The sequence below is a fragment of the Pezoporus occidentalis genome, unplaced genomic scaffold, assembly GCF_034315485.1.
Source record: "Pezoporus occidentalis ecotype Australia unplaced genomic scaffold, CSIRO_AGI_Poc_V1 ctg198, whole genome shotgun sequence".
Classification (NCBI taxonomy): domain Eukaryota; kingdom Metazoa; phylum Chordata; class Aves; order Psittaciformes; family Psittacidae; genus Pezoporus; species Pezoporus occidentalis.
Genome location: NW_026913833.1, coordinates 531,476 through 550,081, shown reverse-complemented (window position 1 = coordinate 550,081; position 18,606 = coordinate 531,476). Strand labels below are relative to the sequence as shown.

The window sequence follows — 18,606 nt, the reverse complement described above, 5'->3', positions numbered from 1 at the left end:
CTTCAAAGTTTCTCAGCATTTCCATAAGAGTTGTAGAGCTTCTAAACTGTAGCAAGCAGTCACCCTAAAAGTGCTGGAAACCTCGGAGAGCATCCTTTGTGGTATTCACATCTGTGCACCAGTTTTCCTCAGCCAGCCTGTACGTCCAGGCTGGCTCCATCTCCTGCAGTGAATGGGTTTAATCTGATAAGAGTAGGGTTTCATGAGGAAGATATGTCAGGCATTACAGAGAGGGTAGGTTGGACCAGAGCTGTCAACAGTGTATATGTGTGTGATGAGATATAAAATAATCCTCTGGACTAAGACGTCTCCACTGACACCTGAGAATTCAGGCTGCTTTAACAGTGCTAACTGATGATGTGTTTGCAGTGCACCCGGTTTGATTGCTTTTAAGGACTAAGCTTTGACTACTGTATGGCATGCAACATGTAATATTTCTTTCCTTTCCCAACTGCTTTCTATTACATGCCCAGGGTTTAGACCGCTCCAATTCCTGGGTAAACACTGGTGGTCCAAAAGCAGCCCCATGGGGATCCAACCCCAGCCCAAGTGCAGAGTCAACACAGGTGGTGTCTTCGGTAGAGGTTTTTCTGGCTTTGTTCTCCCTGATGTTTCCCTGTAGAATATCCTCCTTTCGGTGTTTACTCCCATTTTGGTGGTTTGGTGCCTTTTTGTTGTTTTGTTCTGAATTATTTCTTTATTCCTTGGAAACTTTGTGAGTTTTCTTTTCTAATTTAGCATCTTCTCCCCCACCACCTCCCCACACTGCATGAAAACCCTCCAAATGCGTGGACATGTCCCCTTCTTTCATTTCAGTGGTTGCTGGTCTGTGAAATGTAAATGCTGTGACTGCTTTTCTTTTCTTTTCTCTCTCTAACACTAGTTTCAGCTTCAGGTGGAGCACATTTCTAAGTGGGAACATTAATCACAGCTTCATAGTTTTGTCCATGTTTGCCATTTCTTTTGATGTTGCGAACCATTTTGCCATTCTCATCGAGCATTTAGTCTCCATCGTCAAGTGATCCTTCATGACTGTTTGAGTGGAATATTGTTAAGCCAAAACTGATTGCCACATGTAAAATTCTCTCTTCAAACACATAAATCTGAATGATGCAGCCAGTGACGTGCTAGGGCCGATTGTATCTGTTCTGTGTTGCAAAGTATGAAAACTTTATAGCAGCTTCAGTCAGAAGGAGTTATTTAGCCCCCATTTGCCTGCTGCTTTCCACTGCATGGTTGCCTTGAACGTACCTCTCAACTGTACCTCCTTTCAAGTGCATCAGAGTCCCAGAAATACTTAGTCTGAGTCTGCATGCACCCGTGGCAAATTATTTCTATCAGAAAGAGAACCTCGGTGATTTCCTTATTCCATGTGCCATGGGGTACATCCCCATGTGCTTGGTCTCTGGTAGCTTGAGAGGTATGGACTGAAATTACAAGTTTTACCTCCTTGACGTATGCATGCTGATAAAATGCAATGATGAAAAAGTTTCATGCTTTGCAGCATTAAGTGTCTTTGTGCATAAGAACATGCAGTTACTTAAATAGCCTGTATGTCTTGAAACAGTGGAAAGTACTGCGGTTTTGTTCAAACCAAATCTGTACATTAATAAGTGTTTGAGAATGCATAAAAAGATGTAAAGGCAGTAAAAGCCTACAGTTGGAACAGTATTTTTGTAAACGTACATTGTCCTTGAGCTGCAAAACCCATCCACAGCAAACTTTAATGTCCTGTCATCATTCATTCATCTCCACTCCGTAGGCTACGGATCGAAGTTGTAATCGTATGTCTTCGCACACTGAGACGTCAAGTTTCTTACAAACATTAACAGGACGGTTACCAACTAAAAAGGTAGATTTCAGTGAAGACCATTGATCTTGTGGGGCAGGGAGGTCAAGCCATTCTGAAAACATGATGCAATCTACTCTTTCATTTATAGCCTGTTTTTTTCCGAGGTCATTAGGAACGGCTGTTGCTTAGCACCTCCGAATATCCAGGCTGTAGTGAATATGAAGTATTGTGACAGAGCCGAAGTGGGAAGAATAAAATGATCAGGAGTAGCTTGTCTGATTTAATGGCCATAGTGTTTGGAGCCGGTTTATTGCTGGCTTTCAAAAGATATGAATAGCACTGTCTAGACATGTAAATGACACATTCTTGTGTGCAAAATCATAATGGGATGGCTAGCGTTACGGACGTGTGCTGAACTCGGGTACGCAGGTGTTAATCCAGTGAGTGAATGGGAGTTCCTTCCAAAGCGCACTCCCTTGCAGGAGATGAGATCCTACTAAACAATGTCAGAAAGGCAAATTGCCTGACTTGGGTAATGAAAATGTAATCAAACATCCGGCCTGCGGGTTGCTCTTCCTAAGAAAAGGAATCCAAAAGCTGTTTCTTTGCCCCACGTTTCTTTCTTGCTGTTTTAAGTCCTTTCTCACAGTAAATATACATCTTTATACAAATTGCTTTATATGTCCGCTTTTTACTCCTTTTTCCTGCAAAAATCAGACCAGGCAGAAAGGTAGAATTTTCAACTAAACTAATTCGAGCACCAAACTTTTTGGTTTTTTTTTGGGGGGGTGGTGGAAGATTCTTTTGACACTCAAAATTCAATTTCGGAGCAAGATGCTGTGAAACGTTTCTCTCATCCCATATCATCACATCATCCTTCATTGTTAGTTGGGGATTTCTTTAAGGGATGCCACCACTGCTGTCACGTTCCCAGTTATTTTGCTTAACCTCATTGTTTGCCATCCTTGCCATGGATCGTGCTCCCATTTCTCATGCGGATTGTTTTGTGAGCTGGTGTCGAGGCTCAGGCTGACTCTGGATTTGAATCTCTGTAGCTTTTTCACGAGGAGCTGGCCTTACAATGGGTTGTGTGCAGTGGGAGTGTGCGGGAGGCAGCCCTGCAGCAAGCCTGGTTCTTCTTCGAGCTGATGGTGAGCAACCTGGAAACACCTTGCTTATCGTTGTCTCACAGTTCCTAGTTTAAACCACAGACAGCAACAACTGCGAGTGACTTGGCTGTAATTTATGTCTCTATAGGTGAAGAGCATGGTGCATCATTTGTATTTTGCTGACAAACTGGATGCGCCAAGAAAGAATCGTTTTCCTGAGCGTTTCATGGATGATGTAACTGCTTTGGTCAGCACAATTGCCGGTGATATAGTCTCTCGGTTTCAGAAGGTAATGGCAAAGAATTAAACTGAACTGAGCTCGATCAGAGCTGAGGCTCCACACCTCCCGTGTGTTCGCTGGTGCCTACACCATTGAAAATACACAGCGTGCTCGTCTTCATTTTCTGTCCCATTTTCCTCTTCCTTCTCTCTAGGATACAGAAATGGTCGAAAGGCTCAACACCAGTCTGGCATTTTTCCTCAATGACCTGTTGTCTATCATGGACAGAGGATTTGTTTTCGCTCTTATTAAGACCTGCTACAAACAGGTGAATGCAGATAAATATTACGACTTCACTGTGAACCGTAGCCTAGCGTATTATTCTACCTTTCTTTGGACAGACAGTGAAGTATGGACCCAGAATTCTGCTGTTGAGGTCTTTTTAGAGCTAGCAAGGCATTCTCAGTGGTGATTTAGAGTTTAAGCCTTTCTGATTACTCTCTTAAAAGTGAATTAGGAGTAACTCCCTTGCGCGAATGGACGTGCAGCAGGAAGGAAGAGTTATTCCCTCTGCTCACCGTGTTCAGAGTAATTGCATCAAATGAAGCAGGAGGTTTTGTGAGAGAGCTCAGACTGTCCTGGTTTGTCAGTGAGTCTTCCAAGGACACATTGACCCTGTGTGACGATACTGAGCACCAAGCTCCCCTTCCATCCTTCTGAAGATGCAAGGTCTCCCCCCCTCCCACAGCGAGAAGGAGGGTTCCTATGTTACTTGTTAGGAAACTTGCAGTGTTGTGGCAGGGAAATCGCCCTGAACCACAAAGTTTCATTTGACTGCAAACATCTGTGCTGACACTGTGTACAAAGGAGATGACCAGGTATCAGGAGCTTAGGCTTAGAGTCTATAACACTATATAAGGGGCAAGAACAGCAACAGCGTATATTTGAGCTTTATTGCTTACTGTATATTAGCCAACCTGCATCTTTGACCTGTTAATGCATCACAGTGTGGTCCTGCTTCTCACAGCTCCCTACTGAAGTCAATAGGATGTGGATATCATATGTGAAGTACCTAGTTCTTCATTTGCTTATAGAAGTACAGCTGTTATATCCATCTTGTATTGATATATGTCTGGCATTGACTGGGATGTTGATGTCTCCTGCACACAGAGGTTTAATCTGTAGCACAAAGAAGTGATGTGGATGTGACCATTTAATGGTATCAAGCTCTTCAGTTCTGCCTTTGGGGAGCAGTGGTGGGACGGGGGGGCTCTTGCTGCGTTTGGAGCTAACTGCAATTGTATGGGCTAAATTTGCAGGTGTCTTCAAAGCTGTATTCCTTAACAAATCCAAGTAACCTGGCATCTTTGAGGCTGGACTTCCTTCGCATCATTTGCAGCCATGAACACTACGTCACCTTGAATTTACCCTGCAGCTTGCTCACACCACCTGCATCTCCATCACCATCTGTGTCTTCAGCAACCTCTCAGGTACGCTACATTGAGGATCCTTTGTGGAAATGCAAGCTGAGCTTTGCTCTGGCACTTAAATCGTTGTTGTATCACCTCTATTTTCAGTCTCTGCTTGCTAATATTTTTCTTTAAATGTTTATTTAGAAATTACTTCTTCCTGACACACAGGTTTTGACTCCTTTTATTACTGTAAAAAGAATGCCCATGTCACTGTCCCTGTATCACACTGTTCTTAGGGACTGTGCTCATGGACAAGCACATGAGCATAAATGAGCCATTAAAGAAGATGCTTTGTCCATTGTTACCCTTTTCTTACAACACAAGGGTCTTTCTAGCATACTGAAACTTAGTTGTAGCCTGCTGAGGAGAAGTCATTTGAATTAGCAAGTGTGTTACTCGAGTGGATCAATTAGTTGCAAAATCACGTAAATGAAATCAAATTAAACCTTCTTTAGCCTGAATAAGAGCATCCCTCCTAAGTTAAAAGTTTAATCCACTTTTAAAGGTTATTTGGCTTAACTCCCCTAAGGCCAGCTCCATGGGTGGCAAGGCAATAACGACAAACAGAATTAATAGAAGAGTTAGTGAGCTCAGATGTAGTGTAAGTAGATGTGCCTGGATCCAAACAAAAAAGGGAGTCTATGTGAGGTTGTCTTTCATTCTGCATACTGCTTCTAATGTATTTCATAAGCTTTGACTGCGTGTTCTGAGGGGCCTCGTTGTGCAACCTCTGAAACTTGATTTCTTTTCACAGAGCTCTGGGTTCTCCACAAACGTCCAAGACCAGAAGATTGCCAATATGTTTGAACTGTCTGTGCCTTTCCGCCAGCAGCATTACTTGGCTGGGCTTGTGTTAACAGAACTTGCTGTCATTTTAGATCCTGATGCAGAAGGGTAAATCTTTACAGTTTATCTTTTCCCAACAGTTTTCTGTCATTCCAAGCAAATGGTGGATGAGAAGCAAGTTCTGGCATGGCCAGAACTGAGTTAAATTCGTGAGCTGAGGGCATAAGAAACCAGCTCCTGAAGAGTCCTCTTTCTCCCTGTTCCTCCTGTTCGTTGCTTCCTTATTCCTGCCTCTGTAAACATGATTTCAGTCACATTTTTCCAGCTGAGAAGAAGGGAAAGAGGTTCCTACTGGAGCCCCCAGCTGCCACATGGGCACTGCTGGAGCTCATAAGAGGAAAATAGCTTTTCTCAATTATAGCAAGAAAATAGTTGTCAACATTTAGGAAGCCTCTGTTGCTGGTGCTTTTAAATGTTGCAATATATTTTGCCTGTGGTCTTCCCAGCTCTTTTTAAACATAAATTATGCATTGATGAGGCCCCTGTAGATTACATAAATAGACAAATAGAGTCAAGCATGCGGAGTTTGTCAGTGACTTGCCTGGCTTGCACAGCAAATAATTTTCTGAAGTAAGAGTGTAGCCTGTAGTCCTGCCATCGAGGCTGTTACTTGTGTTATTTAGGGCTGTATTCTGCCTTGCCTCTTTAAAATGGGTTCCAATGGAAATTATTGATTGCTTCCACAGGCCTAAGTTCTCTCAGAGGCATTTTTCTCAAGGTGGACTCAGAAACACGAGCAGAGTCGACAAAGGCTAATGATTCATGGTTAATTCTGCCCCTTTACCAAGAGGTCTCAGGAGTTAAACATTCGTTCTGTTTCCTCTTGGAGAAGAAAGTGATGCCATAAATTAGAATATTTTCTTTATATGTACATAGCACACCGCAGTCCCATTTGTTTGCCCTGAAATGGAAAAGGCAGCAAATCTTTACCCATATACGCTGTCTGCAGAAATGCTTTTTGTAGCATAGGAGCATCCTGCTTGCTGGATAGAAATCAGGTCCTGTCTCTGACTATATCCGCCTTTGTTCTTCACAAACCTTCTGTTCTGTCTGCCTCTTGAGCTCTCTCACCTTGCTATTCCCAGTGCTTAAGCTTGGGCCAGGTCAGTAATCCCTGCCCAGCTGCACAAAGGAGTTACCAGTGTGATCTTGCCGGTGTCCACTGGGGAGACAGGTCCTCTCTCAAACCTTATCGAGACAGAAAAAACCCTTTATGGCAGTTCAGCTCTGGAGATACATTTTGATCAAAGCTCCTTAATTGTAGTGGAGGTTTATATCAGTATTTCATTTGGGTTTTAATGTTTTCCGCAGTGACTTGTAGTTTGCAGTTAGTTAGCTGTTCTCAGGCTTCATCCTTCTGCATTTGCCCGTGTAGATCCGCTGTATAAAGTAAGCCAGTCTGTTCAGGTCTGCTTTTCCTTTGTATATGAAGACTTTTAACAATCATAAAATATCATCAGCAGGTTATTATTAGAGGGTTCAGACGTGCCTCCCATTAAAATGTTTTGGCCGTCATTGGAAGAAGTTCAGCATCATTCCCCGTTGCATTATGCTACAGCAGGACAGGAGAGGGATGTCCAGCTGGTTGCTTATTGTGTTAGAGCTTTACCTTAAGCCTTAAATGTGTTCCGTCCTTGCTCTTTTTGCCCTGTTAGTAAATGATGTTAGATTCTAGGTCACCCATCTTATAAGAACTCCTTGGACTGAGTTGGACAGAAATGCCTGCAGTGCCCAGGTGGTGTGTTAGATGGATCCCTCTGTGCTAGGCCCAGTACAGTATCACAGTATGCTATGGTCCTCCTCCAGAGCACTCACAGTCTAAAAGCCAATACAACATGCAGATGAAGGAAGCCAGCTGAATGTGACCATTCCAGAGGGTGAGTCCAAGCAGGTAGACCCTCAGCAGGTTGTCTCTGCAAACAATGCTGTGTGACCAGGTTATTAACTCGTATTGCTCATGTCATAGTGCCTGGGTTGCTCATATTGACCAATGTTACTGGACAGAAGTGGGAAGATCAGTATTTGGCTCTCAGTATTCAGTGACAAAAGTCAGTTTCCCAAAAGTGTGTGCTGTTGACACAAATCCAGGCCAGGGCTGGGATTACAGAGGGGATGGTTGGAGGGCACCAAGATCAATTCATTGCATTATCAGCCAGAAAGGTCAGTGGGCCATATTTCCTCCTCTTCGCTATGGATCGATCCACCACAGTACCTACTTTGTTCTGGAAAAGTGAAAAGGAAAACCCTGTAGCCCTAGGTTTGAATTACACTGCTTTGTTTGGATGTGCTTTCCCTACATGCAGTTCTGTGGCCTGCAGGATCATTTCCCTTGAACTGTTAGAAACACAGAGTAGGTGCCACTCCTCCAAACTAATGCAAAGACTTTTCTTTGTCCTTAATCTGAAGGAACTAGTCACTTAAATAAGCATTTCCTTCTTCATTGTTAAGGGTCTCACTAATTACACACACAAGCAATTGTAGGATCTCATTATGGCTTGATTAAAATACCCAGGAAAGACATGTAGCTGCAAGTAGCTAATGTCCTCCTAACCCATACTGCTACCTTTTAAATCATTTTAAACCTTCAACAATCCAGTCAAAGCCTCTCCTCATTTTTTAACCAGAACTCAACTCTACTTTCCACGTAAACTGCATACTGCCTGAAATTCAGCACTTGTTTTAATACCTCAGGTCTGAACACTGAAGCTTATGTTTTGCTAATGCATAACGTATGAGCTTCCTTGGCTGCTTCATGCATGGGGTAAAGTTGTCTTCTTGGCCTGGTTTGCCTCCAGAAGCAAATAGCTGCCCAGATACCTGCTGTTTGCTCTGAGGGAGTTTTGCCTCAGTGTTGGCTGAGGGAATTGAAATGAGCAGAGTGAGTTCTTGAGAGATTATGGGGAGTTTTGGTTGTCAGGGCATGAATGGGCTCACGCAGGGTGTCCTGCAAAAGGGGATGGTGCTTGGGCCCTGCCATCGTTTGCATCTTCATAGTGAGGAAGGCCATTTCTTGTTGGTTTTCCTTCTACTGCTTGATTCTGTTGTCACTTTTTATGCAGAATGATGGATCATCAGTCTACTGTTTTGATGGAGTAATTGCATGGGGGTCAGGGAACTGAAATAGGAGCTTCCTGACCATTCACTAAAAGTAATATTCTGCCTTAGAAGGGCTTTTCTGTCTGTAAATGGTGTTAAAAAGAAGCAAAAAACCCACAACAAATAGTTTCACTAAACCCACTCTCCTCTGAAGTTTCTCTCGCTGTTTTCCGTATTCCCTGATGGTCTTTAGTAGACTCGATAATTCAGCGTAGCAGTAACTGGGGCTTTGGTTTTGTATAGGAGATATCAGAGTGTTCACATTCTGCAAGGTGTTTGGGTACATTTTATATGGCCTTTTAGCATTTGTAAACTACACAGGCGATCCAAAACCACGTGTCCTGGCAGCTTACCTGGAGTTAAAAATAAAACCCAGGGTTTTCTTCTTCAGAAAAAGAAGCCCCTTAGTTACAAAGTATAGTTTGCTTTGAAGGTATTAACTAATCTGTGTGACCCAACTCTCGTTTACCAGTTTGTTTGGATTGCATAAGAAGGTCATCAATATGGTACACAACTTACTGTCCAGTCACGACTCGGATCCGCGGTACGCTGACCCCCAGGTAAAGGCCCGGGTGGCAATGCTGTATCTACCTCTGATCGGCGTGATCATGGAGACCGTGCCTCAGCTTTATGACTTTACAGGTATTTTATGTTCTCTGATTTGAATGTGGGTTCATCTGCTCGCTCGATTTAAGTGTTCGGGTTCTGAAATTGAAGTACAAACCCCTTTGCTGTTGGATGAGATTGTGTCTGTTTCTGAATTATAACTTTGACGTGTTTTCTTATCTATTTCCTAAGAAACGTTTCCTATCTATTTCCTAAACTGCACTTGGACAATGCATCTTCCATGAGTGTTAGTGCTCAACATCCGCATTTGCCCACTTGTTTGCAGGAATTCATTTTAGTCTAAAAGTGGCTGGCTACTCTGTATGTGTAGCCAGCCGCCCTCTATGTCTCACCAGCTTAAAAAGCCACCCCACATACTGTACAATTCCCATAACAATTCCAAAGGATAAGCAGAGTTCCTCGTCCTCCTTAGCATGTGCTCTGTCAGCAGATCATTTCAGGGGGGCTTTACAAAGTGTCCTGAAGAGCAGCAGAGGTGGGTTACTACAAATCAGGGCAGGGGGTCCAGCCTGGAATAGTTGGGAATTTATAGTTGTCTCCTACATCCTTTGAGTTTAATGTCACAATAAAGATGCAAGAAGAGAGTGTTCAAAGGGACAAAAGGTCTATTTTGAGAAGGGTTCTAGATACTAAGGTTGTGTAAGTGGCATTTGAAAACTGTTGTTTGCTTTGTGTGACCTCCAGTATCAGTCCTCTTGAGTTTGGGATTGACCAGATGCCCACGTTTCTTGACAGAGAGCCACAATCAGCGAGGGAGGCCAAGCTGCGTCGCTGTCGATGATTATGAGAGTGAAGGTGGAAGCATGATAAGCCAGACAGTTGCCATGGCCATTGCAGGAACGTCGGTCCCTCAGCTCACCCGGCCCAGCAGTTTCCTGCTCACCTCATCGGTACAAAGCCACCTCTCCCTATTCCTTGACCCTCAGTCTGTGTCAACAGGCAAATATTTACACATGCAGGTCCCGTGGGGCTGATCAGTGAGTGGTAGGGCCTTGTATCAGCGTGCAGCTGGGTGTTACACAAGGAGGCTGGGGATGAATGGCAAGGGGAAAAAGTCACGTTTGCGCGTTGTTGTGCCAGTTTCAGGGAGGATTTAAGGAATCCAAGGAGGGATAAAACTCAGCAAACCTCTGAAACTGGAAGAATTCTCTTCTCTGATAAAGATTCCCTCATCGTGAAACAATCCAGTAGAAGCTCTGTGAAGTGAAATGGTCATTATTAACTCTTAAGTCCTGAGCAGAAATTCCTACCACATCCAAATCCCACCTAGCTGAAGACATCAGTGGGCCCTTTCCCCTGTTTTCTGCACAGGGAGGAAATCCTCCTGATCCTGATAGCAGACAGGCCCTTCCATTTATCTCTCCTCTTCCCTTTACTCCTGCATCAGAACTCCATTTTGATGGTTCTTATGACACCCTGATACATACATGGGATAATGAATGGAGCCCCTTTGCTTAATTGTTAATCTGCCAGGAGCTGTTAAAGGCATCTTGAGGGAAGTGGGTATTTGCTGCGTGAAGAGAAACACGTTCATATAACTGGTTCAAACTGCTGCTTCACTCTTGTGGCTTGGCTATCTGTGGGCTCCACTGAGCTGTTGGGTTGAGAAAGAGAAATGTGTTTCTCCTGCTTCTCAGTGAAAAACATCTGTTCACCTTCTGTTCCTATCTGGTAATGGTTTAGGCTGGGGTGGTAGCAGGTGTAGAACCTTTTAGTGGTGATCGAAGCGTTTGGATGTGAAATACAGCGTGGCACATGTCTTGACCTGTCTGTTTTAGAGTGGCAGGCAGCACTCCACCTTCTCAACAGAGTCCAGCCGCAGCCTTCTGATCTGTCTGCTGTGGGTGCTCAAGAACGCAGATGAAAGTGTCTTGCAGAAGTGGTTCACGGACCTGTCGGTGTTGCAGCTCAATCGCCTGCTGGATTTGCTTTACCTTTGCGTATCCTGCTTTGAATACAAGGTACTGGTGTACTCTGTAACCTCCTGAAGTTCCCTCTGGGGCTTGCCGAGGACCTTTGCACTCTGATCCTTCACACGACTGCAGAAAGGCATTTCCTGCTCTCTCCTAAGTATTTCCTGCATTCAGAATCCCAAGGCTGAGCACGTTTCTGTGCAACCTCTAGCCTTATCCATGTTTACTTTTCAGCCGTGCAAGTGTCTGTGCCTTGTTTCACTTCTTAAGCGGTTTGTCCTGCTTGCCGCTCATCTGGGAACTTCTGCAGGGAAAGGGGATCATAGCTCTTGGTCATTTTGCTTGCTATCAGCAAGAAGAGTTTCCTGTAGCAGTGCTGGATCTGGGTAGATTAGCTAGCTAACAACTAAACATGTATTCCCTTCTTTCTGAATGTCTTTAGGTGTTAATGTTAATAAAATGTCCCAGATTGAAAGAATCTTCCCTGATGCTCTCATTTGAAACTTGCAGGGCAAGAAAGTATTTGAAAGAATGAACAGTCTGACATTCAAGAAGTCAAAAGACATGAGAGCCAAACTTGAAGAAGCTATTTTGGGAAGTATAGGGGCAAGGCAGGAAATGGTCCGAAGAAGCAGAGGGCAGCTAGGTAAGTAAAGAAGTCTTCTTCCTTGCACCCATCTGCGGTTTGGGATACTACCCATCAAGATATTCAGGCAAAGAAGGCCCTAGAAAAAGCTGGAGTTTGGAGCATGCTTCTCTGGGGCTGCAGGATCCCTCCACTTTCCCCAAGTTCCAGCTACAGGCAATTTATTTGTGACTGGATTGCTTTTGTGTACATGTGATCATACCTCATTTATGGGGTGTTCTTGCCTGAGCTTATTCCAGTGTAGCATCTTTCAAAGCCACCTTCTAGTATGTCTTGTGCAAGGATCACAACAGAAAACAGGCTGCCTGATCTTGCTCTGAAAATACCTGGATATTCCTGCTAACTTAATGAGGCTTGAAATAGCCAGTAGTGGGGGTAACAAATACCTTCTGATGATCTCTGCTGCTCATGCTTGGGAGGAAGGATGGCGCAGGGGTTAGGATAAGAATCAGAATAGCGGTTTTGTCTCCTACTCTGCCACAGGCATCCTGATAGATGTATCTCCACAGTCTCTCCATTAGCTCTGTAGTAAGCTGGCATATGGATAGCTGCAAGTGAAGTTGCCTCTCATGTCACTCAGCAGTGACAGAATTAGGGGCCACGTAAACATCTTGGGTGAGTGCCACAGCCTTGGGCTCTAAAGAAGTCACAGTTTGCTGTCCCTTGTGAACAGACCTAGAGTTGCTACCCATGTAAACCAAATAGGATTAGATGACCACTGTTGTTTTGATACTATCCTGCAGAGAGAAGTCCTTCTGGGAGCGCTTTTGGAAGTCAAGAGAATTTGAGATGGAGAAAGGATATGACTCACTGGCGTCAGAACACGGAAAAGCTTGACAAGTAACTCTACCTTATCTTTCTACATTAACAATGTGACAGTGCCTGTGGGAATGCTCTCCCTATAGGAGGTCAATGGCAACAGCTCACTGAGCTCTTGTGAGAGCAGGCTTGGGCCCTTGGTTGGAACAGGGCTGGCAGTGTGCAAATAGCTTTTAAGTCCAGCACTGCCCTATCTAACTCTGCTTTTCCACTGTCCCGTGTTTCCTTAGACTTTAAGATGAGATTTGAAGAGACTGAGACAATCCATTGCCTTCTTAAAACCCTGTAGTAAGCTGTAATTTAGAGGGAAGATCCATTAACAGTTTTCACAGAGAGCATATATATCTCATGTCATATTCCCTTTATTCCATAAGAGCATTCTGGAGTTCTCAAAGCTCGCTTTCCTTTCCTGTCCTAATCCATCACTTTGATTGTTTTTCCACATGTGCTGTGCTTTTAGAAGCCACAAACCAGCCAGGTACTGTAGCATTGGTGTGCAGTTCTTCTAAATTGCCATTTTGTACATCTGCAGACTCAATCATCACAGCATTGTTTGTGATGCTTGGCAGAAGTTTTCAGTGTGTGTGTGCGCAACTGATTGGAATGAGCTCTTTTTGCTTATTACACCCATTTCCCTTAAACCTTCCTCTCTTGGTGTGGTTCAGTCTGGAGGGCTCAGGAGTTGTGTTTGAGCTTTGCTGTGCACGTTTTCTGTTTCCTCAAATGGCAACCTGCAGTCTCCGTCCTCCCAGCAAAAGAATTCTTCCTAATCCTAGGAAAGCAATCTCAGCACAAAGTGAAGCTCTGAAGAAACTGGGGGATGGGGACCTCAGAGCCCAGATGGAGATCAGGCCAAATTTGACTCTTGAAGGCACCGACAGAGTACATCTTCACAGCTTCTAATGCTTTGTCCAACCCAGGAATGTAATCTCTTGTTATGTCACGTGGTGGCTTTTTGTCCAAGACTTCAGTCCTGTTAAGGCATTGAGGTGGCCAAATGACCAGTGTGTTTCAGCCTGCTAATGAAGTGTTGTAGGTATGAATTCCACAACTCCAGAGCTGTGGGCAGAGTTACACAAGATTAAAATTTGGCCTGAAGAGCTCATCTGGATCTGAGCCCCCTCCTTCCCAGAAGAACCTCAAGTACATAGTAACAGCTGTGGAATACCTTGATGCTCAAAGGATGGTGTCTCACTCCACAAAAGAATCTGCTTAGAGAACTCCACAAACCTGCTTTTTAACCCGTACTTGCTCACTGCGACCTCGGTCCATCCCACTCCACTCCTGTGGCACCGCAAGTCTGTCCTGCGTGCATAGGTAGAGTCTGGCCCTTTGAAGTCTAACAAGGAAGACTTCACACCAAGGATTGTGCACAACTAATTGCAGGTGGTATTGGTTTATGCAGATGGTGTTGTTTTATATAGGGTCAGGCCTCAAGTCTTCATATTCTGGAGCCTGAAGAGTACATCATGAGTGTCTGGCCCGGCTCCCAGAGGAAGCAGAGTGTGGCAGGGGAGGGTTGCTGCAGTACAGATCCAAGAGCTGAGTCATCTGCCATCCCCTTGGTGGTGTATTTTGCTTGATTTGATCAGTTCCTGCTGGTCACACTCCTGCTGTGATTTGGCCTGGCAGGAGCCTGCTGGAAAGGACATCTCTGGTAGGGCAGGCTGTAGTTGGTCTCTTCAGATACACTACTGGATCTTTGCCACATGCAGCACATCGTTGCAGCTGAATTCCTGGGGCTACTGGTGTGACTGGGTGTATGAACTTTGTAGACTTTCCAGGAAAGTGAGTGCCTGGCACTGAACAGCAACACCCTGTCATTTTTCTTGGAGAGGAAGATACTTTTCAAGTACTGTAATGTAATATAGCTTGAATGGACAAAGATTGCACCCTCACGATATGCACTCTGTGCTACAACCAGTCTAGCTGCTGGGCTCCACAGTGCAAGATATACCAGCTCGTGTAGCACCACCATGTGTCCATAGCCTATAACATGAAGCTGTTTGTTCTGTTCCTGGTTGTGCTCTTGCATGCCTAACGATGCTACTAAACCAGTTTTGAGTTGGACTTTGATTCTAAACTGTTGTTGTGTCCCTGGGAGAGTAAGGAAGTGTTGGAAATAGTGTGATCTCTCCTAGCATGGTGAACGTAACTCCTGTCTAAGTTTGTATATGTAAAGAAACAAGTCTTTCTTCCTGTCCTCTTAATGAATGCATTGTAGTGTTGTCCAGTAATAAATATCCAAGTTGGAACTGGGAGTTTCCTGCTAATGAGAAGATGGTTTTTGAGAGGAGAAGATGGAGATCTACTTCTTAAACAGAAAGTAATTTTATTCCTTTCTTCTCTCAATTAGATCAAGGGCAGAGATAGAACACGAGGCACTTATCGATGGGAATCTTGCAACAGAAGCCAATCTGATTATTTTGGATACACTAGAGATAGTTGTACAGGTAAGGATGATAAGAAATAAGAGATACAACAGCATTACTGTCACCTGGCCAGGCAGCAGGTTGTTAAATCAAACCTTCCTGCTGCTCTTTACTCCCTGAATGCTGTCAGAACTGGGCAGCTCCCCTAATGCCTCTCTTAATCCTCAGCCTGTAACAGTCTGGTTTTACATTGCAGTAGCTTCCTTCAGCTTTTTGGAAGTTGTTCCCTTTTTGTAGTATAAGAAGTGGTTGTTCAGGAACTCAGTAACGAACTGCAAAAATATCCAAGTCCTGCCCTATTCTCACCAACTGTAGGTCTTCCCAAATCTGCTTCAAGTCAGCAGGTTCCAGGTCAGCCTCCTGTATCTGTACTTACTCTGCACAGTGCAGGAAAGCTTCCAGGTACCTTAGTCTGTGTGCACAAGTGAGCAAGGACACGTGGTACTTTTGTCCCCTGCTTTCTGTACAAATGGAACCAGGGCACGGGCTGGAAGCAGGCAGCAGCAGACTTATCAGATCCACCTCTGGGCTGCAGAGAGACCCAGGAATCCCAAGGGTTGCACCTGGATAATCCACCTGGAGAGCAGCTACAGAACAAGGTCCCAAAGGTCAGAGCCTCATCAGGTAGACGCATTCCTCAGGCATGGGTCAGGTATTTATTACCTGGGGGCTGATTCAGTAATGTGACTGTTTTGTAGGCCCATCTAAGTGGGTAATTTCTCCATGCCAAAGGGCTTTTCAGCAGGGTTGTTCTCTTCCTTTCTCTTACACACAGACACACAGGAGAGGTTAATTTTTGCTCATGTAACTCGATTTCCTTTTGCCTGCAGACCGTTTCTGTGACAGAATCCAAAGAGAGCATCCTCGGTGGGGTGCTGAAGGTGCTTCTGCACAGCATGGCCTGCAACCAAAGTGCACTTTATCTCCAGCACTGCTTCGCCACACAGAGGGCTTTGGTTTCAAAGGTGAATTTCTGGTGGATGCTATACTATATCCAGAACAGCACAGATGGAGGATGGGACTGTTTTCTCTTCCTTTGCTTTGGGGTCATTTCACTAATTGTTTGTTATTTTGTGCAGTATTGACTCTCAGGAAGTGTGGTCTGGGGGTTGATAAAGCCTGGCTGCTTTTCATGATCAGTACCTGTATTTATGCACTTTGGGTTTGACTGCACACAAAGGTACAGTTCACACAGCCCACATGCGGTGGGGGTTCCTGCTCTCCAGCAGTCAGTGGGCACAGGCACTGAGCCAGTCAGGAACACGAAGCACAAGTGGAATTTAAGCTGTAAAAATATCACTTCAAATGGATTTGTTTTCCTGGGCCTGTAATTTAAACCGTTTCCCAGTTTCTGTAGGAATACCAAGTTTTAAACCTGGGGAACTGATATAAATGGGTCTAAAGGTGTAGATATAGGAGCAAGTTGTGGGGGTAGGTGAAAGGAGTTGCCTTCCAGTGCTGCCAGTGAGTCTGCTTTGCCTTACTGTATTTTACAGTACAGTGAAATGATCAGTGAAATCAGCATCATTCCCCCAAAACAAAGGGGATTGGAATTCCTCTAATGCCAGTGCATGCTCGTTGCTGAGGCTTGCCCTGGCCTATTTGAGTGCTTATTTCTGCCTGTCCAAGCACTCGTTTTCTCCTGTGCTGTTTTTCCAGTTCCCTGAGCTGCTGTTTGAAGAAGAGACTGAGCAATGTGCAGATCTGTGCCTGAGGCTCCTGAGACACTGTAGCAGCAGTATCAGCACCATACGGTCGCATGCAAGTGCCTCTCTGTATCTTCTTATGAGGCAAAACTTTGAGATTGGGAACGTGAGTATGCTGCTGCACTTTGGTCGGTTGGTACATGTAAATGGGTTGGGAATGCTGGATGGAGCTCTGTGTATTCCTGTGGGAGAAAGGCTCTTGGGGGGTTTACCACTGAAACAAGCATGACATGCAGAGGGAAGAGAAGCATGCAGCAGTGACATGGCTTTGCCTTGCTCCTGGACTTGCAGCACCTCACACTGCTGGTCAGTGCATAGCAGGAGGAATATCCAGTCACCAGTGTCAAAGTCTAAGCTGTGTGCCTGGAATCTCTTAGCAGGCAAACTGCCTCTCATATTGGTTTATAGAAAGATGTGGAGCCCTGCCTGGAACATCCACTGCCAGTGTTCCCAAACCTGTCAGTTTGGAAGGTTTTCATGCTCTCTACATTGGACAGTTTGCACTCAAAGGGCTGTTCGGAGAAGCTCCCCTCTGCCTTGCTTTCACACACCTCTAGGTGAGAGCAGAAATAGTCACATAGCCCTTCTTGTGCCATAGCTGGTGTGTGTGTCCTTTCTGAAAGGGCTGTGTCAGTGGACGTGAGTTAGCAGTGCTGGGATTCTGTTTTCATTCAGGTCTTACCTCTAATTACATCTTAGCTTGACTCACCCATGTGTGCTTTGAATTAGGAAGAAGATTTCCAGCCTTAACTCTTCCCATTGGTATTTTGCAGGCATAATTGTAGCTATGTATCACAAAGTGCTCCTCCAGACATCTTTGTTTAAACTGCTTTGGTTACAGTCCCCCACAGGGAGTAGTGGAACTGGAGGGACCCACTGTATCTGGGCCCTGGGACTGTTGGTCAGTTGACAGCAGTGAGTTAACAGTGACTCCTGTTTTTAGGCTAGACCAAACCAAAAGCAACTGTTTGGAGTGAAGGTTGTATCACGAGAGGGAGATGAGCATCATCTTCTTCAGGGTATGTGAGAGGAGAGCGTGCAAAAGGAGAGAAGACTGGAACTATTGCAGGAGAACCTTCAGCTAGAACTAAATAATGCTGTGATGAGATTGTGAAGTTCGGCAGCAGAGGTTTAGTGTAATCACTGCTCTGAGACAGCCCTTTCTCACTTGAGTGTTCTGTTTTGCATCAGGTGTCTGTCAGGGGGAGGATACAATAACGAGAGCACTGATATTGCAGCAGACCACTGCAGTACCTCTGGGTTCTTGAATGCCATAACAATACCTCTGTTGCAGAACTTTGCCAGGGTGAAAATGCAGGTGACCATGTCTCTCTCATCCCTGGTGGGGACATCCCAGAACTTCAATGAAGAGTTTTTGCGACGTTCCCTGAAGACTATTTTGACATATGCTGAAGAAGATCTGGAACTCAGGGAGACCACATTTCCTGATCAGGTAAAAGAAATACCACAAGAGAAGGAATGTGTCGTTCATTGATAGCCTGTCCTTAAACCTCCATCTAGAGCTGGAGTTTACATGCATTCCCTGAAGGTGATTATTTAAATCACCTAAGTACATAAACCCCAGGTCCGTGATTAATTCTGACAGCAAGATGCAAACAGACCAATGTTCAGAGTGACTGTGGTCCTTAACACAGCAGTGGGTAGCTTGATTCCCATTGCCAGTTCATTACAGCAGTATGTTTTTTACAGGTCCAGGATCTAGTGTTCAACCTCCATATGATCCTTTCTGACACAGTTAAAATGAAGGAGCACCAGGAAGATCCAGAAATGCTGATTGACCTGATGTACAGGTAGAGTCTGTAGCCATTGCACTGTAGGGACAGTAGATGTCAGTGCTCCACATGGTGTTAGAACAAAGCATAGTATCTACTGCACCTCCTGTATTTAGAGTGTGAGGTATTGTATTG

General features: G+C 44.7%; 1 protein-coding gene across 16 annotated transcripts in view; it reads left to right on the top strand.

The window, feature by feature from the left end:
- DOCK7 (dedicator of cytokinesis 7) overlaps nucleotides 1-18,606 on the top strand; it is a 109,578-nt gene that overhangs the window by 73,055 nt on the left and 17,917 nt on the right. For 5 of the 16 annotated variants that reach the window (XM_062617550.1, XM_062617548.1, XM_062617546.1 and 2 more), the window contains exons 23-40: nucleotides 474-566; nucleotides 1,763-1,852; nucleotides 2,848-2,943; nucleotides 3,050-3,190; nucleotides 3,336-3,449; nucleotides 4,441-4,611; nucleotides 5,348-5,487; nucleotides 9,008-9,177; nucleotides 9,898-10,052; nucleotides 10,941-11,123; nucleotides 11,586-11,721; nucleotides 12,465-12,561; nucleotides 13,001-13,018; nucleotides 14,897-14,993; nucleotides 15,803-15,937; nucleotides 16,632-16,784; nucleotides 17,973-18,131; nucleotides 18,389-18,489. In XM_062617550.1, the coding sequence (XP_062473534.1) occupies nucleotides 474-566; nucleotides 1,763-1,852; nucleotides 2,848-2,943; nucleotides 3,050-3,190; nucleotides 3,336-3,449; nucleotides 4,441-4,611; nucleotides 5,348-5,487; nucleotides 9,008-9,177; nucleotides 9,898-10,052; nucleotides 10,941-11,123; nucleotides 11,586-11,721; nucleotides 12,465-12,561; nucleotides 13,001-13,018; nucleotides 14,897-14,993; nucleotides 15,803-15,937; nucleotides 16,632-16,784; nucleotides 17,973-18,131; nucleotides 18,389-18,489 (2,249 nt within the window). The remainder of the gene's footprint in view (nucleotides 1-473; nucleotides 567-1,762; nucleotides 1,853-2,847; nucleotides 2,944-3,049; nucleotides 3,191-3,335; nucleotides 3,450-4,440; nucleotides 4,612-5,347; nucleotides 5,488-9,007; nucleotides 9,178-9,897; nucleotides 10,053-10,940; nucleotides 11,124-11,585; nucleotides 11,722-12,464; nucleotides 12,562-13,000; nucleotides 13,019-14,896; nucleotides 14,994-15,802; nucleotides 15,938-16,631; nucleotides 16,785-17,972; nucleotides 18,132-18,388; nucleotides 18,490-18,606) is intronic. The other 11 variants (XM_062617552.1, XM_062617551.1, XM_062617549.1 and 8 more) reach the window with 7 other exon arrangements.